The sequence below is a fragment of the Salvelinus namaycush genome, chromosome 28 (genome assembly GCF_016432855.1).
Source record: "Salvelinus namaycush isolate Seneca chromosome 28, SaNama_1.0, whole genome shotgun sequence".
NCBI lineage: Eukaryota > Metazoa > Chordata > Actinopteri > Salmoniformes > Salmonidae > Salvelinus > Salvelinus namaycush.
Genome location: NC_052334.1, coordinates 46,534,170 through 46,555,943, shown reverse-complemented (window position 1 = coordinate 46,555,943; position 21,774 = coordinate 46,534,170). Strand labels below are relative to the sequence as shown.

General features: G+C 40.9%; 2 protein-coding genes across 3 annotated transcripts in view; one reads left to right on the top strand and one right to left on the bottom strand.

Annotated features, from left to right (window-relative positions):
* Positions 1–2,322: 2,322 nt before the first annotated feature.
* On the top strand, positions 2,323–14,030 carry LOC120023609 (kelch domain-containing protein 2-like). Of its 2 annotated transcripts, none has more exons than XM_038967652.1 (14): positions 2,323–2,410; positions 5,761–6,003; positions 6,312–6,391; positions 8,027–8,144; positions 9,852–9,964; positions 10,184–10,265; positions 10,529–10,612; positions 10,725–10,805; positions 10,958–11,016; positions 11,159–11,268; positions 11,359–11,431; positions 11,535–11,622; positions 11,755–11,807; positions 11,982–14,030. In XM_038967652.1, exons 2-14 carry the CDS (start codon positions 5,767–5,769, stop codon positions 12,103–12,105), a joined length of 1,302 nt encoding a protein of 433 aa, XP_038823580.1. In that variant the 5' UTR covers positions 2,323–2,410; positions 5,761–5,766; the 3' UTR covers positions 12,106–14,030. The 2 variants fall into 2 exon arrangements, with proteins under 2 accessions (XP_038823580.1, XP_038823579.1); XM_038967651.1 differs by having other exon boundaries at positions 2,323–2,414.
* LOC120023608 (nuclear export mediator factor Nemf-like) overlaps positions 12,417–21,774 on the bottom strand; it is a 27,208-nt gene continuing 17,850 nt past the window's right edge. Inside the window, exons 23-32 of the mRNA XM_038967650.1 lie at positions 19,386–19,425; positions 17,606–17,661; positions 17,360–17,510; positions 17,106–17,183; positions 16,688–16,879; positions 15,168–15,206; positions 14,913–15,019; positions 14,654–14,697; positions 13,605–13,684; positions 12,417–12,804 (exon numbers count right to left, since the gene is read on the bottom strand). Coding sequence (XP_038823578.1) covers positions 12,727–12,804; positions 13,605–13,684; positions 14,654–14,697; positions 14,913–15,019; positions 15,168–15,206; positions 16,688–16,879; positions 17,106–17,183; positions 17,360–17,510; positions 17,606–17,661; positions 19,386–19,425 — 865 coding nt within the window. The 3' untranslated portion in view covers positions 12,417–12,726. The remainder of the gene's footprint in view (positions 12,805–13,604; positions 13,685–14,653; positions 14,698–14,912; positions 15,020–15,167; positions 15,207–16,687; positions 16,880–17,105; positions 17,184–17,359; positions 17,511–17,605; positions 17,662–19,385; positions 19,426–21,774) is intronic.

Genomic DNA, 21,774 nt, shown 5'->3' with positions numbered 1-21,774 from the left:
GGGAGTATCTAGAATTGACAATTGATATATGCCATTGGATGAGGTAATGTTTTGGTACTAAGAAGTACCAAGAACGAGATTAGAACCTCGTCTTAGAGAGCAAACTGAACGATAATGTATAGCTAATGCTATCTGGCTATGGGATACTCCTCTCTCTCAACTAAAAGTCTTTCTTTGTGAACTGTTCCTGAGATCTGTGGTTTGTCATGTAAGTTGAGAGGGGTGTATCTTGGCTATAAAAGATACTAAGAATTGTTTTGTAAGCACTCTCGGAGAATTCATTTATAGACACTGAATTGATCTGAGAGTCAAAGGGCTATGGTGAAGCTCATATAATTAAAGATGGACTTTAAAATATAACTCTGACTTGTGTGTGGTTTGTAAACATAACTCATTTAGTAATACAGGAAATTACCACGACAAGTCGTTGAAAGTTCTTGCAGATGCAATCTATGAATACCTCAGCATCCACAACAGGTAAACTCTGAGCGAGATAAACCACTTGGTTGGCATGAAAGTCGGATATTCCAGGGAATAGTTTTAACAGTACTACATTGTTATATGACTTGCATCCAAGGGTGACAAACTTTTGGAAATATTCACCATGCTGCATTGAGGTCTGGTCAGAAATTCTACAGGTAATAGTTTTTCTCAGTTGTTGGTTTACTTTCCTGATTTGAATCGATCCTTTCAACTGCAGTAGTCGCTTTGTGTTTGTCCCCGGTCCTGAAGATCCTGGTCCCAGCACAATCCTACCCAGGTGAGAGTGTAAAAACTGAGACAAGTTATTCCTCTGTTGTATTGCTCATGATTTGACTATAATCCTCTGATGTTTCAATGTTTCTCAATAGACACTTTCTATAGGTTTTTTTTCTGTTCTGTACTAACCATGAGGTACTCTACTTTATATAAATGCTTATGTCCTCAGGCCCCGTTGGCAGACCACATCACTGAGGAGTTCAGACAGAGGGTGCCATTCTCTGTGTTCACTACAAACCCATGCAGGTGACTGAAATATTATAGTTGCTTGATTTGTTAACTTTTCCATAATTTGTTTCTCGTCTTGAACTTTATTAGCAAAGATCTTATGATTTTTTTTTCACATAATAGCTAATATGTAGCATTGTCAAATACATTTGTCTGCATAAGGCTACATTTGCTCATTATAGCATTTTACCAATCTTGTTTTCACAGGTTACTAGATGGCTTGTTGTCTTTGTTTTGCCTCTGCAGTGGCATTTTGTAAATGTCATCTTTGACGTATAACAACATGTGAATCTACTTTTCCTGTGTCAGAATCCAGTACTGCAGCCAGGAGATTGTTGTCATTTGAGAAGACCTGGTGAACAAAATGTGTAGAAATTGTGTCCGGCTGCCTAGCAGCAATCTCCGCATTCCAAACCATGTGAGATTTAGCTCCTCAGTTATGACACAGTCAACCTCTACTACTACTGCCTATAGTATCTAACTTGGCTACTAACCATGGCCTGTATTCACAAAGCATTTCAGAGAAGGGGTGCTGATCTAGGATTGCCCCCCCCCCCCCCCGTCCATATAATTGGACAAACGTATTTTGTCCAGATTATTTCTAGGTTCACTGCTATCTTCCTCTGTTCTTCAGAAATACAATTAATCAAAATAAGACCACTCCTGGTCACTGACAGACCACTTTTCCCAGCGCATTCTTCAAAATTTGGCACCTCAAACAGGTCTCCCACATATGCATCCCAACAAGAAGAGATTCATTATCATTCATACATGTATCCTCCACTCCAATTCCAGTTTTCAATACTACTGTTGTCCATTCAGAACATTCGTCTTCACCAACGTTGCTCGACACGCTGCTTGATTCGAACTCATCATCCACTTCCATCTTTCCCTGACAGCATGTCCCAGCAGCCTTTGCCTTCCTCCATTTCTAAAAGGGACATGTCTTCTTAAAGGGATAGCCCACCAAAATGACAATGGCAGCCATCTTAGATTTGACAGTGAAAATAATGCAGTCAGAACTGGCAGATACATAATATAACAGCATTAAAATGAAAATACACAAAGGTTTAACCTTGCAAAGTTTTTAAAACTTTAAACCAGATGTCATTATATGTCTATCACCTCACACTACCTTTTGTATCATGGAGAATAAAGGTTCACATTCCTTGAATTGTCAACTTTGTTCTTTTTCACTTGACTGGTGAATGTTTGACAATAAAATCATATTTTTATTACGCTTCTATCCTGGCTACTATCCTTCTTGCACAAATGAAATTATATTGACCCCATAAAGATGGCGGAAATGAGATGTTCTTGGCTGCTTCCGGTCAGGCTTCAACTAAATGTTGCACAGTAATCACTGGACAAAAACAACGCATTACGCTGAAGTCTAAAGCAGACGTCGGTCATTTGAAGTCCTGTACGTAAGTGACATTTTTGCAAGGTTGAATCTGTCCCTTTTCAATGTTTTATGCATTAAACGCAGTTAAATTGGATGATATGGCAAACTAGCTAGCACGTTCATGTCAGCTGTTTCTGCAAGCTTTCTAATGCGTTAGCTAGCTAGGCTACGTTGATTATCAATCAATATGTTTAAAACGATGCTAACTGCAAACTAGTCTTACGAGCTACGTATTTATATTATGTTAATGATAGCATGAAAACTAACGTGTCTTGCGTTCCCATGTAAACAAACCATCCTCCACGGTGCAAAAAGTTGTCAGGTGTTTAAGTGTTTTTGTGATCTGGCACAGTACACAGTTGGTACACAGTACTTGCAGGTTCATACTAGTTAACAGGCAATAACAATCCAAGTATTACCCAGTAACAGCTATATATTACCAAAACAATTATGTATACACATTTATTTAACTAGGCAAGTCAGTTAAGAACACATTCTTATTTACAATGATGGCCAAACCCGGACGACGCTGGGCCAATTGTGCGCCTATCTATGGGACCCCCAATCATGGCCGGATGTGATACAGCCTGGATTTGTTGGCCAGTTTTAGGTACACCACACAGTTTACGAAAATAGTTCGCTCCCACAGACAGTGAGTCAGGTGGCCGTGGCTTGCTATATAGAGCAGGCATTGTTACTGTTCGATTAAACGTTGGAATAGGCAAAACGAGTGACCTAAGCAATGTATGATCGTTGGTACCAGGCACGACGGATCCAGTATCTCGGAAACAGCCGCCCTCCTGGGCTTTTCATGCAGGTCGAGGTCACTTTGAGTCAAAATGCAAGCAGATATCTACCTCTCAGATTTATTTAAACATGACTTAAAAAAGTAAGCCTATGCCACATTAACCAATTAAAACAATATATATGGGGGATTGGAAATGATGCCGACAATTACATTGTTGGAAGCTACAATTTATCTGCAATATTAAAGCTGAGCTACACCCTTAAAAAACAAAAAACGTTAACCAATTAAAAGTTCTGTAGCAATGTTTGTGCATATTGTCTATGCCTGAATTGCCCTGCCAATGTTCTTCTCAGACCATTTTCAAATTACATAAAAAAATGTAGGTATATGATCACACTGGTAATTATTTTTTTTTTGTATAACTTGTGAGGCACAGCTGAGTGTCTTTTTACTGGACTGATGGCCTGCATCTGATGGTCAGTCTGAGGGGAGGGAGCAGCGGTGTGGCTGCCACTCACCATCCCTGCGCACACCTTCTTCCACTGAGAAAAGGGGACACAGTCTTCCAGCTGATTGCGAAACTCAAGTCACGCATTATTTCTGCCTCATGCGCCAATTAACATTACTCATATGACCAGAGAAAGTTAAATATTCCTCTATTAAAATAGACAAGCTGCGAATAATAACAACGCAAGCTTATTGGAACACTTTGCTATACTCATTCATTGCAGCTGCAGTGCTGGTTGTAGCGTGAGCGGAAGTAGGGAGAATGCACATTTTATGGCTTTATAAAAGTGTTGAACAAAGTGTTGACAGTGCTGAATAACAACCTAAACATGAACTTACTCATAAAAACAGCTCTTTGCTGTATTCGTTGAGTTCTAGTAATGCTTTTGAAATCTCAGTATCAACTTTGCCAGGCGTTTGAGGCTTCTTTTTACAGTTTATGCCTCGAGGAAACTGCAGATGTGTTGATCTGAGCTATGATTGGCCAGCAGTAGGCCTATGGCTGCACTTGACTGGGCAGGCAGAGTTCTACCTTCAGACATGAAATGGTTCAAAATGGGAACACTTTGCCTTGTAGGGCTGCTGAATCAAGTGCGCCAACGGTACGAAATGTTTGGTGATCGACTAGGAATGCCTTGAAGATTGACCAGTTGGTGACCACAGGTCTAGGGTTTCCCAAGAATGGGCGACAAACAAAAAAACATCCAGTTAGCGGTAGTGCTGTGGGTGAAGGAGAATTGCAAAAATCGTGCAAGCTAACAGGCGGGCCACAAACAGACAAATAATGGCACAGTACAACAGTGGTGTGTAGAACAACATCTCAGAATGCACAACTTGTCGAGCATTGTCACGGTTTGGCTATTGCAGTAGCAGACCACGCTGGGTTCCACTCCTATCAGCTAAAAACAATAATAATTTGGGCTGTTCTGGAGGCAAATGGGGGTCCAACCCGGTACTATACTGAACAAAAATAAATGTAACATGCAACAATTTCATAGATTTTACTGAGTTAGTTCATATAAGGAATTCAGTCAATTGAAATCAATTAATTAGGCCCTATCTATGGATTTCACATGACTGGCAATACAAATATGCATCTGTTGGTCACAGATACCAGAAAAAAAGTCAGTATCTGGTGTGATACTGACTATGGGGGCCTCATTCAGCTCGACACACATCTCCTTTGCATAGAGTTGATCAGGCTGTTGATTGTGGCCTGTGGAATGTTGTCCCACTCCTCCTCAATGGCTGTGCGAAGTTGCTGGATATTGGCAGGAATTGAAACACGCTGTCGGACATGTCTATCCAGAGCATTCCAAACATGCTCATTGGGGGACAGGTCTGAGTATGCAGGCTGTGGAAGCATTGGGACATTTTCAGCTTCCAGGAATTGTGTACAGATCCTTGAGATATCATGCTGAAAAAATTAGGTGATGGAGGCGAATGAATGGCACGACAATGGGCCTCAGAATCTTGTCACGTTATCTCTGTGCATTCAAATTGACATAGATAAAAAGCGAATTGTGTTCATAGTCCGTAGCTTATGCCTTCCCATACCATAACCCCACCACCACCATGGGGCACACTGTTCACAACATTTACATCAGCAAACCACTCGCCCACACAATTCCATACACGTGGTCTGCGGTTGTGAGGCCGGTTGGATGTATTGCCAAATTCTCTAAACCAAAGTTTGAGTGAAATTAATGTAACGATTGAGAAATGGTGCACTTGTGTAATGATCTTGCTGTTTTAATCAGCTTCTTGATATGCCATCCCTATCAGGTGGATGGATTATCTTGGCAAAGGAGAAATGCTCACTAACAGGGATGTAAACACATTTGTGCACACAATTTGAGGGAAATACGCTTTTTGTGCATATGGGACATTTCTGGGATGTCGTATTTCAGCTCATGAAACCAACCCCTAACGTGTTCATATTTTTGTTCAGTGTAGATGAGTGTACCTAATAAACTGGTGTGTGTAGTTGAGCTAGCTGCTTATAGCCCCATGTTGGGGATGGGAATTCTTAACTACAGTAAATGTCTATCGCTCCAATAACCCTCAAAATCCTTGTGCATGCAAAACTATGTAGCCCTCTTCTCCCATCCAGGTGATCATGGCAGAAATGGAGGACAATGCTGACCGCTTGCCTGTTGAGGAGGAAGACGAGGAGTCCGAGAGAGATGAAGAGGAGAGAGAATTTGACTGGGTGGGGGATGAGGCTGATGAACTCGATGAGGATGCAGTTCTTCTGGACACTGAAGAGCCCTTTGAGTTGGACCAGCCAGCTGAGCGCAGTGGCCACATAGCAGTGGTGGATGGCCACTGCATGTATGTTTGGGGAGGATATAAGGTAAGCAAGTATGACTGACAGACAGACATTTGGAATTTGCTGTCAGATGAACAGTAATATTTATTAAGACCTTTGTTTAGATGTTAGTTTATAGTGTATCTAAATAATAGAATTCTGAACTATACCATTCCAATCAGTCTTTAACCATAATTTTTACTGGGAGATTTGGCATCAACTTTGACCTTCCTAAACATTTTGTATGGAGTTTTACTGTGTTATCTATTACCAGGGAAAGTGTGACATGGGTCAAGTGGACTAAAACAGTGTCAAGATTCCATTGACTTCCCTCTTGTTTGTCTTCTAACTAGAATTCCCAGACCACTGGCTTCATTGACTTATACTTGCCAAGGAATGAAATCTGGATATACAACATGGAGACAGAACAATGGTAATAAGGATTTTAACTTAATTTTGTTTGTAGTTGTGTCTAGCTGTGAAATCTAGGTTGTCACAAATCAAATGGCACCCTATTCCCTATATAGTGCACAACTTTTGACCAGACCTTATACAGTGCCTTCAGAAAGTATTCATATCACTTGACTTATTCAACATTTTGTTGTTACAGCCTGAATACAAAATGGATTCGACTAAAACTCAATACCCAATAATGACAAAGCGAACACGTTTTTAGAAACTTTAGCAAATTTATTGAAAATTAAATACAGATATCTAATTTATATAAGTATTCACACCCCTGAGTCAATGCATGTTAGAATCACCTTTGACAGCGACTACAGCTATGAGTCTTTCTGGGTAAGTCTTAAGAGCTTTGCACACCTGGATTGTACAATATTTGCCAACTATTATTTAACAAATTCTTCAAGCTTTGTGAAGTTGGTTGTTGATCATTACTAGACAGCCATTTAAGTCTTGCCATAGATTTCCCAGCCAATTTTAAATCAAAGCTATAACTAAGCCACTCAGGAACATTCAATGTCGTCTTGGTAAGTGACTCCAGAGAATATTTGGCCTTGTGTTTTAGGGTATAGTCCTGCTGAAAGGTGAATTTGTCTCCCAGTATCGGTTGGAAGACAGACTGAACCAGGTTTTCCTCAAGGATTTTGCCTGTGCTATTCTGTTTATTTTTATCTTAAATTCTGGAATCCTTGCCGATGACAAGCATACCCATAACATGATGCAGCCACCACGCTTGAAAATGAAGCGTGGTACTCAGTGATGTTGTGTAGGATTTGCCACAAACATATCTTTGTATTCAGGACTTTCATTTCGGGCTGTTTTACTTTAGTGCCTTATTGCAAACATGATGCATATTTTTGGAATATTTATATTCTGTACAGGCTTCCTTCTTTTCACTCAGTCAATTAGGTTATAGTATTGTGGAGTAGCTACAATGTTGTTGATCCATCCTCCGTTTTCTCCTATCACAGCTATTGAAGTCACCATTGACCTCATAGTGAAATCCCTAGTTTCCTTCATCTCCGGCAGGAAGGACGCCAGTATCTTTGTAGTGACTGGGTGTATTGATACACCATCAAAAGTGTAATTAATAATTTCACCATGCTCAAAGGGATATTCAATATCTGTTATTTTTTTACCCATCTACCTATAGGTTGCCGTCTTTGTGAGGTATTGGAAAACCTCCCAGGTCTTTTGTGTTTGAAATGTACTGCTCAACTGAGGGACCTTACAGATAATTGTATGTGTGGGGTAGCAATGAGGTAGTCATTAAAAAAAATAATGTTAAACACTATTATTGTACACAGTGTCCATGCAACTTATGACTTGTTAAGCACATTTTTACTCCTGAACTTATTTAGGCTTGCAATAACAAACAAGTTGACTACTTATTGACTCAAGGCAATTCAGCTTTATTTTTTTTAAATTAATTTGTAATTTTTTTTGAAAAACATTCCACTTTGACATTATGGGGTATTGTGTGTAGGCCAATGCCACAAAAACTAAATGTAATCCATTTTAAATTCAGGCTACAACACAACAAAATGTGGTAAAAGTCAAGGGGTGTGAATACTTTGAAGGCACTGTATCTACTGTCTATTTGCAGGAAGAAGCAGATGGCGGGGGGTAACCTTCATGCCGCCATGTCTGGCAGCTGTGGAGTGTGTGTGGACGGCGTCCTCTATCTGTTTGGAGGCCACCATGCCAGAGGAAATACTAACCGGGTGTGTGTGTGTGTGCGTGTTGTCTTGTATAATTTCGGCACACAGAACCAAATTTCTCGTGCACGCTGGCCAACTGCTGTGTTTGCAGTAGTATTCTAGGGGCAAAGGATTTGAAGTCTACACCCCTCCCTTTCTGCCAAAGCCGTTCCCAGCCCCCCCCCTTTCCAGAAACTGGAAATATTTTGTGCTGCATGCTACCAACATGGAGGTATCTTTCGATGCAACTATTTCACATGTAAGCAGTGATGATTAGAGAATTACAGAATTTTCCATTTAAAATCCCTGCCCCCACTTTAAAGCAACAATCCCAGTAGAAACAATAACAAAGCGGCTCCCCAACCCTGATTTGGTAAACAGCTGAGGGATGGTCTGGAAAAATGTAAGCACTCTCAAATTCATAGAGAGAGCTATGAATGCAAGGACTGACCATCCATGATATCAAAATGATAGTTTTAACCCTGGTTTGATGCTATATAGTGTTTGTTTACAAACATTGGAGTAAACAAGCTTTTATTTTGGTTTCTGATGGGGTACGAGAGTTGAACTAAATTCATGAGGCATTTATAAGTTCTGAAAGAATCAATGGGGTACATATCATTAATTTATTAAGTCCACAAATGGATGTAGCAACTGCTGATTGCTCCTTTAAGCACCATGGCAGGATATATGCATTTATCCTTATCTCACCTCAGAAGCCTGTTTGCCAACAGTCTTAAAGGCCCAATGCAGCCATATTTATATCGATGTCAAATAATTTCTGGGTAACTATTAAGTACCTTACTGTAATTTTTTCATTAAAACTGACAATCGCTTGATAGCAAAAAAAATATTTCTCAAGCAAGAATTTTGCAAGGACTGTGGCTGAGTGTGGAGGGGAAAACAATACTAGCTGTTATTGGGATACAGGTTTGGAGATGTTTGTTATTAATCAATTTATGGCCTGGTGATATCACCAGGAAAGCCAAAACTCCTTCCCATGCAAACAGGCTGATTAGATGGCCCTATGTAGATTGTATTTTCCACTATAACACTTTTTTTTACAGTAACCAGGTTTCCGGCCAACAGTAAAGTAATGAAGTAAAACATGTAATGACCAGCATAATGGAAACAAACATTTTCTTCCCAAATGTCGACAACTAAATGCGCTAGGTAGGATCTTTTTGCGTTTGTAAAATGTATTTTGAAAGAAATGTCGGTGGAAATGCGCAAGTATTGATATAACATATCAAAGTAAACTTGGAGTCACGTGATGACATGTCCTCCCACTACAACTCGTCAGGAAAGCATGCAGTTTATTAGGCTACAGATGAACTTCGCAGAGTGGTGAAAGTGCAAGGTGATGAGCTTGATGCTCCTTTCCAATAAATATTGAGGTTCTTATTCTGGTGACATCTTAATCGATGCTTGGCTGCCATTTGACAAATACAAAAATCTCGATCGATGAGATTAATAATAATCTCATCATGTAGGCTATATTTTCGCTCAAGCTAACAGTGTGCTGTTAAAGCTGTTGTCTGGAGAGCAATGCCAGTGGGCACCCGCAAAAAACATTTTGCGATGGAAGCCCATTTAACTTTTAATCGCTACATTTGTTGTACAATGACACAAAACACAGGAGAACAGAATTTTGACTGCACTGGGCCTTTAAAATGTTAATGTTTGTTACAAGAGACTAGTCTTATTCCATTTATACCGTCTGCCCTTCAGGTCTTTCGGCTCCCTCTCCGAACACCTCTCCTCTGCTGGGAGGAGATGAAGGATCTTAAGGGCCTGGCCCCGTCCTGCAAGGACAAACTGGGCTGCTGGGTTCACAAGAATAGGTGAGTTGGTCTATTGGCAGGCAGTGTATTTATATAATAGGTCTTATAGTTGCTCCATCTCATTACCTCTAAAGCAGCGTTTACCAAGTTATGGGGTCGCAAGAGAAATTCTACACAGAAGATCATACAAAATTGACTGATGATCTTCTGAACTTCCCAATACCTTTGATGCATTTGTCACTTCAAACCATTTCTCCATTAACTGCTGGCTATTCACAGGCTAGTATTCTTCGGGGGCTACGGATATATGGCACAAGGAGCTCACAGAGGGACATTTGAATACGATGAAACTTCATTCATGGTATGGTCAATTAATTGCACAACCCTTGAAACATTCAGCTGCTTTTAACATCAGTATGAAAATGGTCTGTTAAGTGTATCTGTCTGCAGCAAAGGGAGTTGTCAATGATAGTAAAGTTCTTGGTCGTGTTAATTAGGCACCAAACATATTTTTTTTTTACTGAAACGGGGATGGACAACCAATAAGAAATGCACATTTTTGTTCCGTAGTTAAATGTTTGCATGCCCTAATGAAAACAACCCCTTCTCTGTGTGGTGTAATAGGGAGATAATCCGGGGCGGGGCTGGAACAACCACATTCACATCCTGGACCTGGAGATGTCCACCTGGAGCCAGCCAGTCACCAAGGTAATAGCATTCCCTTAAATCATGTCACAGCTTTCTGTGTTGGAAGCCATTTTGCACATCCGTTTCAATGGGAGCTCCAGTCTCACCTCTCCATTCCCCCTTTTTATTGAAGGGTAATGCCCCATCTCCCCGGGCAGCACATGCCTGTGCCAAGGTGGGCAACCGAGGCTATGTGTTTGGGGGGCGTTACAGGGTAAGTAGGAATGTTCTGAAAAGAGATTACTGTCACACTGTCTAATGTGAAATGGTATCACTGGCCTGTAGATACAGATGTTGACTTCTATGACTTATTACATAAAGGATCTTGTATTCTAAATGTTTGATGCTTTGTCTCTTTTACAACAGGATTACCGCCTGAACGACTTGTACTACATCAACATGGATTCCTGGGAGTGGCATGAAATGTATGAGATGGGGTCCTCATCCAAAATGTCTTAGCATTAAAATCCTTTTTTTAATGGGAGGATGATGTGCTCTAACCCATGGATGTACCTCTGTTCACCTTTATGGGACAAACCCTTTACCCCGGTCCTATCTCCTCTACAGGAGTGTTCCTCAGCAGGGTCCTGTGGGACGCTCATGGCACTCCCTCACCCCCGTGTCACCTGATCACATCTTCCTGTTCGGAGGCTTCACAACATATAGAGAGACACTGAGTGAGTGAAGAATACTTCCTTGTCCATTTTCCTTGAGTCCATGGCATGACCAAATGTTTTTATTCCTCCATCCATTTGTAATATATACAGGTGACGCTTGGCTGTACTGCATCAGCAAGAACGAGTGGCAGCAGTACAAGCACAATCATACACAGAGCCCCAGGTAATATCCCAAGAGAAACCAATTAGTGGTAATGAATAGGAGCTGCTTGTGTGTGTGTCCTTAGTCATGTGAGTCAAGTGATTTTCCTGTTTTTTTGTGTCAGGCTCTGGCACACGGCCTGTTCCGGTTCTGATGGGGAGGTGTTTGTGTTTGGCGGTTGTGCCAATAACCTGCTGTCCCATCAGCGAGCAGTGAGTACAGTGAGACCACACCTTCTTGGTGTCTGGCACAAGTGTCACATAAATTAGAACTAAAAACTGATTGATAACCAGGTTTACTACAAAGTATGGTTTGAATAAAGGTATGTCAATTGCCTTTAACAGGCTCACAGCAAAGAGTTGCTGGTGTTCACGGTTCAACCCAAGTCACTTGTCTGGTGAGTAGAGAAACAACCCTGAACCCAGACACAAAAACATGGCCCTAACTACTGGGAGTTAGTAGTCAGTCCGTTTTCTTCTGTTTGGTGTCTAATGAACACGTCAGCTCTGATACATCTCCTAGTCAATGAAAAACTTGCTTAAGTGGTGCCTGATTGTCCCCCCCTCTCTAGGTTCTGTATGGAAGCAGCATTGCAGCACAGAGAGTTACTGGCTGCGTCATGGGACTGCCTGCCTAAACACCTGCTACACAGTCTCAAACAGAGGATGGGAGGCATCAACGCACTGGGGTCATGAGGCATATACCACCACATTCTATGGGATGCCGGGGTGTGTGTGTGGACAGCCATGGCCTTGGTGCTAGCTGAACAAAGAGGATGGCTCAACCCATCTTGTCACGAGTGGAATTAATTTAGTGAAAAAAAACGTAGGCTTTTGATGGGAGTGGGTTTGGCCAATCAGCAAGCATGGCAACATTCATTATCCTTACGTGTGAATTTGTCATGCCAGTGTTCAAAAATGTATATTTTTTTAAAGTGAAAGTACCATGTTCAGTCCTGCTGGAAAGGTCTTATTCCTTTGACCATGTTAGTCAGAAGAGGCTCGTGTAGTATTTTGTCTGTTTTTAATCAGGTAATAATACCAGTTGCACTGAAGTTACCACAAAAAGTTACTCATTTTGTATTATTTGCACAAGTTTCATTATAAAAACCTTAATTTTGAATCAAGAAAAAATAAATGTCCGATTTTGTTCTGACATTTTGCATTGCTTTCCCCCTCCATCATATCGAAGAAAGTAAAGATCCAGGAAAATGAATGCGTCGGTGCACAAGCTTTTCCTGTCATCCAAGTCCTATTAAGGGTGGGGTTAACTCATTGTTTTGTGAAGAAAGCCCATGTCGACTAAATTGTATAGGTCTATTTCTTCTTGGCTGCCATTAGGTTAGGTGCTGATACTTTAACTTTGCCTGGGATGTTTCTTGATAAATCTGTATCCTGAAATGAGAAAAGGATGGTTGTTGTTTTGTGCTAAGGTGCTTACATATTCCAGAATGTCAAATTGATTATATATATGTGTAAATGGCAGGTTAGACATCTTTCAGCAAAATCACTTGTAGTATTTGGACGCTCCAAAAACATCCGTTTAGAAATGGCAAAGCTCTCAGTATAGTGATGCAAGTCTTAAGATGTTGTACGCAATGTTATATTCCCTTTTGGCGACTCTAAATTTCCCTGTCCAGCTGTTCAATTCTCTGTGTAGCCTGCTGCTAGTTAAATGCCAAAGTAAAGGAATCACCAACTTAGTCATCATAGGGCGTTGGCCACCACGAGCCGCTTCTATGCCCCTTGGCATAGATTCTACAACTGTCTGTAAATATACTTTGTATTCCTCATTTACTCAGATGTTGTGGATAAAGTTTGGAATGACACAATTTCATGTGTCATTCCAACATCTAAAGACCTGCATCGCTTTGCTGTTTCTAAAAGGACGTATTTGGAGCCTGTGTTCATATTTTTCGGAAGTGATTAGCTGTTTGGGGTTTCTCAAAAATGTGAAATCACAAAAGATTTGTCTGGACCGGCATGTTATAGAAATAACTCAAGGGCACACTGACCTAGTTGGCTCGCGAGTTCGAACCAGCAACCTTTTGGTTACTGGTCAAACACTAGGCTTACCTGCCGTTCAGTAGTCTCAAAATGGGTGAGGTACTATCTGAACTCTGTCCAATAAAAATAACTTGTTTTCCTACAGTGCACCCTAATGAACAAGATACAGGTATGTGGATCCGCCTTACCTTGACACTGCGAAACAGGTCCTTCTCTCTGGTCGAAGCCTCCCTGGCCTTCATGAAGCTGAATACTGCAGTGCGGGCAGCTGGGAGGACAAAATATAGATAGATACAGAATTTCCTAGGATCCAGCCATATCATTTATAATACTAGATAAGAGATGAAGACCTGCACACTGTCAAAAAAAGTAACAAATCCATTTAAGCCTCAGTTTTGGATTTATTCCTTTTTTTGTTACTGTGCGGGTCTCTACCTCTTCCAGTATTCTTATTGACTCCTATGCACCTGGAACAGACACTATTCAGTAGTAAGGACCTTAAAAGACGCAAGTGCTGAGCGATTAGTGCTTTTTGAGGTTGTTTTGGTTTATAAAAAAAATCATACAGATCTGTTTTGAACGCTGAAACAATTAATAAAAGTCCCATGAAGGTATTGACTGCTCATTACTGCTTCTCACTTATGGACCATAATTTATTCACTTTAATAAAATACTTCAGTTGTGTATTACTTTTTATTTAATTCCAAGTCATCATCATCTCTATAGAGCTGCTGCATAATACAATCACAATTTTGTTGTTTTTCAAAGTAAATAAGGCATACTTTTATGACTGCTGAATACCAACAATCACTTAAATCATGTATTTTCAGGTAGAGACACCTCGTGAAGCAACAGCTGCTCTCTATATCCCCTCAAGATTGTGCATTCTTCTGCCTCTTCAAAGCAGGCATAAAAGAAACCAACCAGACAAGTAGATGCGCAATTGATTGTGGTCATAGGAGTTAATTACTACGTTTTATGCACTTAACTATGTAGAATTCTGACCTGTTGGAAACTACAACTCCCTCACACAGTTCAGGTTGGATCTGATTTATTTCTAGAGAAACAGCAATGTGCTGATTGAGCTCACGGGAAAAAAAACTAACGAAATGGAATTCAAATAAATTGAAACAACGTCGGACCAATTAGTTGTTTAAAAAACGAAATTTTGGTTAATCGCTCAGCACTAGCAGACGCCCTCTTATCATTTATAACACGTTAACTGCTCTGATATTACCTTTTCCTTTCTTCTGGGTCCCTGGTGTCAACTTCACCTTGTGCCTATTGGGAAACACTGTTGTTTAGCTAACTTTGAAAACATAGCCAGGTCCCATTTCCTAAGGCAAATGGAAGCAGAATAAGTATATCCTAATATGGGTAAATGGATTAATTAACATTGGTGTTAGGTTGGCTTCGATGGAATGGTAGGAGGATTTGGTCTTTCAATGGTAACTTTACATAGATATTATAAAACTAGGTAGATATGTTGTCCTTACTTGTAGTTGGAGAGGGCAGTGTAGGGGGCACAGACTGGCACAGCGAACAGCAACACATCCTCTGGGTGGGGTTGGCCCGTCAGAGAATTCAGCAGTTTCTCTGCTTCCTAGGGAAGTCAATGGAGAGACACAATAAGACAAGGATGTTGGCACTGCAACAAAGGATTTCATTATTTTATCCCCTTTTTTCATAATTAAAATATATTTATACCTAGCCAGGTTTGAACAGTAATACAGTAATCTCGAAGAACCCACCTCTGCTCCAGGGTTGTCTTGGTCCTGTTCATCTCCTTCCTGCAACAGAAATAAATAGTCTTTCTCCCTTTTTCTTCAATCACCTTTGTTTCAGTTCTTAGATCAAGCAAACATGGATTCAGAGGCCCTATTCAAATACTCTTAAGATGCATTCTTCCTTCCTTAAAGTAATCACTGATCTGACAAATGGATTGATGATTGGTGCCAGTTTTCCATGGCATTGCTTTCACCAATTATGTCATGTTAGATCAGTTGCTACGTTTCCATTAACTTGTCCAGCGATTTTTTTTCTCGACATTTAGCCAGTTTGCATGGAAAATAGATGTGACAATTGCCTTTAAGACTTTCCAGTCTTAACAGTCTTATGTTGACAAAAACAGCTGGACATAATGACGTCAAAACAAAAAAGAAAGCACTTTTTCACAAAAACCTAGTGTCGAATAGAAATAAAGTGTTTCCATGATACATTTAGGCAGCCTGTATGCTTTCCAGTCCGCAAAAGCCAGCATGGATAGAATGCAAGAATTTACTAATATTTCTCATGTGCCATCATAACACCACACACCGTGCCATGGTGAAACTTGCACTCCTGTATATCTGAAATAATTGGATGGTGAAACTTGCATCCAGCCAACCAGAAAAGCAAGGCGAAGTAATTCAAGCATTCTTGAATGTCAAGACAATCCTTGTCCTTAAATTTGTGGAGAAATGTAGATTTAGAAAGCAGTAGGCATTTAGAATTAAATGTGGAGTGAAGCTTTGTAATTGCGTGATATCACGTGCCATGCGTACCTTCAAAAATTATTTAACAATCATCATTATTCAAAAAACACCGTTTCCATCATCATTTGTTGCAATAAAAGAGTTTGACAAAAGCCAAATCCACCCGTCGAACAGGTAAAAATGAAAAAAAGATAAACATGAAGTGTTGGTCCCATGAGCGGAAATATTCCATACACACAAAAATATTATTTCTCACAAATTTGTTTATATCCCTGTTAGTGAGCATTTCTCCTTCTATGAACTGTAACTCAGTAAAATCGTTGCGTGTTTAAATATTTTTTCAGTATTGATCTTTAGAACATTTCTATTATACTTTTGTACTATTTCTATTATACTATTTGGGCGGCAGGTAGCCTAGTGGTTAGAGTGTTGGACTAGTAACCGAAAGGTTGCAAGATAGAATGACTGAGCTGACAAGGTAAAACTCTGTCGTTCTGCCCCTGAACAAGGCAGTTAACCCACTGTTCCTAAGCCGTCACTGAAAATAAGAATTTGTTCTTAACTGACTTGCCTAGTTAAATAAAGGTTAAAAAAAAAAAAAAATTGGGGGACATTATTTTTGTCTAATAAACCTCAGGTCAATGGAAACCTGCCCAGTGATTACTTTGAGGAAGGAATCATTCATTTTAAGAGTATTTGCGTGTTCCCTGGAGAGAGAAAAACAAAAACCTTTCTGATGATTGTTGCACTTTCGGACACTGAACAGACATGGAGCAGTTTGACTTGTTTTTTTTTACCTTGTCATCCTGTTCAGGTGCTGCTCCCTCCTCCCCAGCCAGACCCTCCGCTTCCCCTTCTGGTTTCTTTAAGATGACCTCCTGAGGACGAGGTCTCTGGGCTTGCTTCTGAGGTGCTTTTCTCAACACCTCGTCTTTGCCCTTCCCCTTCTTGCCCTTCTTAGGCTTCTCTTCCTTAGTGGAGCCAGCAGACTGCAGACGGAAAAGGTTTGGGATTTCAATAAATTCCTGTACTGTACTGCTTTATTGGAAACATTTATTGGTAACCAGTTACCAGCCATAAAAAAACTCCCTTTCATTCAATGTGTTTTTATAAATTCTTTGGTATACAGATATGTTCTTATCATTAATTTGTGTTCCAGTTTATAATCCAGACATTTCAACAGTATGAGGGAAAGTTCAACATCATACTCCTCACCCCCAACAATTTCATCATCAGCTCCCGATCCTCTTCGTCTTGGTCTTTGTACTTCTCTTTTATTTTCTTCAGCTTGTTCTGGATTTCAACAACAGCATAGATGAAAAGCTTGACTTTCAATGGCAGTTTATTCTAACTAATGCCACCACGAAGACAGCAAAGCTGACAATAACCTTAGCCTGCACTAGATCCAATCTCCGGTCCAATTGGACTACAACTAATTTAGTTAATTTAAAACTTTGAAAATGTCTCACCTTTTGATGTCTCTTAAGAGGTTGCTGAGAGGCTCCTCCCCCTCCTTCGCTCTTGGTTTTCTGATTGGCTGCGGAGGCACCATGCGTCTCCTCGATCTTTCCCTCTTCTTCCTGAGTTTCAGAAAGATCCTGTTTCCCCTTCTTCTCCTCCCTTTGGACAAGAAGAAAGCAGCAAAACAAAACCATTGCATTCATGCATTAATGTTAGACACGAGGGAAGGTTACATTGCTATGTATTTAGCTTACCTTCTTTGCTTGGCTGTAATGTGTTTCCCCCCCTCTTTTTGCGCCTCCACATCAACCTAATGAAGAATAAATTGTACATACAGTTGAAGTCAGAAGTTTACATACACCTTAGCCAAATACATTTAAACTTAGTTTCACAATTCCTGACATATAATCCTGGTAAAAATTCCCCGTTTTAGGTCAGTTAGGATCACCACTTTATTTTAAGAATGTGAAACGTAAGAATAATAGTAGAGAGAATGATTTATTTCAGCTTTTATTTCTTTCATCACATTCCCAGTGGGTCAAAAGTTTACATACACTCAATTAGTATTTGGTAGCATTGCCTTCAAATTGTTTAACTTGGATCAAACGTGTCGGGTGGCCTTCTACAAGCTTCCCACAATAAGTTGGGTGAATTTTGGCCCATTCCTCCTGACAAAGCTGGTGTAACTGAGTCAGGTTTGTAGGCCTCCTCGCTCGCACACACTTTTTAAGTTCTGCCCACCCATTTTCTATAGGGTTGACGTCAGGGCTTTGTGATGGCTACTCCAATACCTTGACTTTGTTGTCCTTAAGCCATTTTGCCACAACATTGGAAGTATGCTTGGGGTCATTGTCCATTTGGAAGACCCATTTGCAACCAAGTTTTAACTTCCTGACTGATGTCTTGAGATGTTGCTTCAATATATCGACATAATTTTCCGTCCTCATGATGCCATCTATTTTGTGAAGTGCACCAGTCCCTCCTGCAGCAAAGCACCCCCACAACATGATGCTGCCACCCCCGTGTTCCACGGTTGGGATGGTGTTCTTCGGCTTGCAAGCCTCCCCCTTTTTCCTCCAAACATAACGATGGTCCTTATGACAAAGAGTTCTATTTTTGTTTCATCAGACCAGAGGACATTTCTCCAAAAAGTACGATCTTTGTCTCCATGTGCAGTTCCAAACCGTAGTCTGGCTTTTTTATGGCGGGTTTGGAGCAGTGGCTTCTTCCTTGCTGAGCGGCCTTTCAGGTTATGTCGATATAGGACTTGTTTTACTGTTGATATAGATACTTTTGTACCCGTTTCCTCCAGCATCTTCACAAGGTCCTTTGCTGTTGTTCTGGGATTGATTTGCACTTTTCGCACCAAAGTATGTTCAGCTCTAGGAGACAGAACGCATCTCCTTCCTGAGCGGTATGACGGCTGTGTGGTCCCATGGTGTTTATTGTTTGTACAGATGAACGTGGTACCTTCAGGCGTTTGGAAATTGCTCTCAAGGATGAACCAGACTTGTAGAGGTCTACAATTTATTTTATGACTTGACTGATTTCTTTTGATTTTCCCATAATGTCAAGCAAAGAGGCACGGAGTTTGAAGGTAGGCCTTGAAATACATCTACAGGTACACCTCAAATTGACTCAAATTATGTCAATTAGCCTATCAGAAGCTTATAAATCCATGACATCGTTTTCTGGAATTTTTCAAGCTGTTTAAAGCCACAGTCAACTTAGTGTATGTAAACTTCTGACCCACTGGAATTGTGATACAGTGAAATAAGCTTACTTGTGTCATGCACAAAGTAGATGTCCTAACCGACTTGCCAAAACTATAGTTTGTTAACAAGAAATTTGTGGAGTAGTTGAAAAAGGAGTTTTAATGACTCCAACCTAAGTGTATGTAAACTTCCGACTTCAACTGTATGATATTACGTTTACAAAATAAAAACCTATACTATAAAACATCAATTATTTTATTGCATAATGAAACCAGATTAATGCAAGCAGTCAGAAGTTCACCGATCACAATGGCTTTACCTGAATGGACACCTTTTTGAAACCAGCACTTTGGGTTTCCCTGGAGAGAGAAACAAACAGAAACCTTTCTGATGACTGTTGCACTTTCGGACACTGAACAGACCTGGGTCAAATAGACATGTCAAATACTTGAGCTGCACTTTATTCTGCCATCGTATCTTACGGCAAAAAAAGAGCTTCTGGATATCAGGACAGCGATCACTCACCTCGTATTAGACAAATATTTTTTCTTCAACAAGGAGGATGCACAGGATGTACTTCAGACACCCAACAAGTCCCAAATCTCTGTCATTGGCAAGAGAAAGAGACGCAGGTATAGAGGACACAGGGCGGGTTGCCTCGTAAGGATCCGCTGATGGCGTTTGGGAAATCTGCCCTTACTATCAATATTACTTGCCAACGTACAATCATTGGACAATAAATTAGATGAGGTACGGTCACGAATATCCTACCAACAGGACATCAAAAATTGTAATATCTTATGTTTCACCGAATTGTGGCGGCTAGATAGAACAACACACCCCGGTAAGATTTGTATATTTGTAAAAAAACAGCTGGTGCACGAAATCTAACCCAGAGGCGGCGCTCCTAGTGGCCGAGGACTTCAATGCAGGGAAACTTAAATCAGTTTTACCTAATTTCTATCAGCATGTTAAATGTGCAACCAGAGGGGAAAAAATTATAGGTAACCTTTACTCCACACACAGAGACGCGTACAAAGCTCTCCCTCGCCCTATATTTAGCAAATCTGTTCATAATTATATCCTCCTGATTCCTGCTTACAAGTAAAAATTTAAGCAGGAAGCACCAGTGACTCGGTCTAAACTACAGGACTGTTTTGCTAGCACAGGACTGGAATATGTTCCGGGATTCTTCCGATGGCATTGAGGAGTACACCACATCAGTCACTGGCTTTATCAATAAGTGCATCGAGGACGTCGTTCCCACAGTGACTGTACATACATAACCCAACCAGAAGCCATGGATTACAGGCAACATTCGCACTGAGCTAAAGGGTAGAGCTGCCGCTTTCAAGGTGCGGGACTAACCCGGAAGCTTATAAGAAATCCTGTTATGCTCTCCGACGAACCATCAAACAGGCAAAGCGCCAATACATGACTAAGATTGAATCGTACTACATTGGCTCCGACGCTCGTCGGATGTGGCAGGGCCTGCAAACTATTACAGTCACAAAGGGAAGCACAGCCACGAGCTGCCCAGTGACATGAGCCTACCAAACGAGCTAAATCGTTGTCGGTGATCAGGCCTACCACTGTTGTGTCGTCTGTAAACTTGATGGTGCTGTAGTCGTGCCTGGCCATGCAGTCGCTTCGAGGCAAGCAACACCGAGGCATGCATGAGAGAATCAGCTGTTCCGGACGACTGTGTGATCACGCTTTCCGTAGCCGATGTGAGAAAGACCGTTTTTATAATTTACCAGTCATTGTTTCAACGCAGCCTTGAAATGCGTGGAGAGTTCAGGAGCCAAGATGATTTGGATGGACTCAGTCATTCCTGTAGAGTATCTTCTGTTTCCAGAAGGTGTCAAAGTTATCAATAAAAGTGACTACAGCAGAGCTACAGTAGTATTTTAGTGTAATGCCAGCAGTCTGCTGGCCCAACGATGGTACTGGACCTGAAATTATTGGCCGTTTTTGAGTCTTTTAATGCTAAAATCAGTTCTTTAAAATCAATTTTTGCTAAAATCAGTTCTTTAAAATCAATTTTTCAAACGTTCCAAGCTAGCCCTCCTGATGTCATTTGACCCCACATGGACTACGACAGTGTCATGTGGGAAAAAGTAGGTGGGCGTGGGTTCCCCAGTAGCTTATGTAGGTTTGCTACTTGCTTGCTAAGTGTAGCTACTTCGCTTCTGTAGTCCTTCGCAAGCAAGCAGTTGCTACATTGAAAGTCAACGCGGTCCACATTGTCCCGGAACAAAGCAAAGTAAACGCAGCTCCTGCAACATTGGAAACATTCAATAGCGGCCTCCATTTGAGACCGCCGAGCCAGCTAGGCTAGCTGGGCTTTCGCGTCTCTCCCCCTATACAGAATCTGTCAAGATCCCAGGACAGATAGCAGCGCTCAAAGCAATTTAGCCCAACAGAGCCACAGGATTCAAAATAAAAGTATATAAAAACACTTGTCAGCTTTTAAACCAAGGTCTTTAGTTCAGGCTTCAGTGTTCGACAGGTTTCAGTTTCGGCGGTCGACAACAACAAACGTACGTCGCGCTCTGATGACATTCACAAGGGTTTAGGCTTTAATACATGAAGGTCAGTCAATGCGGAAAAAGTCAAGACCTTTTAAAGTGCAGTCCTAAAAACCATCAAGCGCTCTGATGAAACTGACTCTCATGGGGATCACCACAGGAAAGGAAGGCCCAGAG

Excerpts from the sequence above, each read along its gene's own strand:
- LOC120023609 (XM_038967652.1), top strand. The coding sequence starts at position 5,767 with ATGGCAGAAATGGAGGACAATGCTGACCGCTTGCCTGTTGAGGAGGAA. Across the intron at positions 11,269-11,358 it reads AACATATAGAGAGACACTGA|GTGACGCTTGGCTGTACTGC; the intron begins GTGAGTGAAGAA and ends TAATATATACAG. Across the intron at positions 11,808-11,981 it reads CAACCCAAGTCACTTGTCTG|GTTCTGTATGGAAGCAGCAT; the intron begins GTGAGTAGAGAA and ends CCCCCTCTCTAG.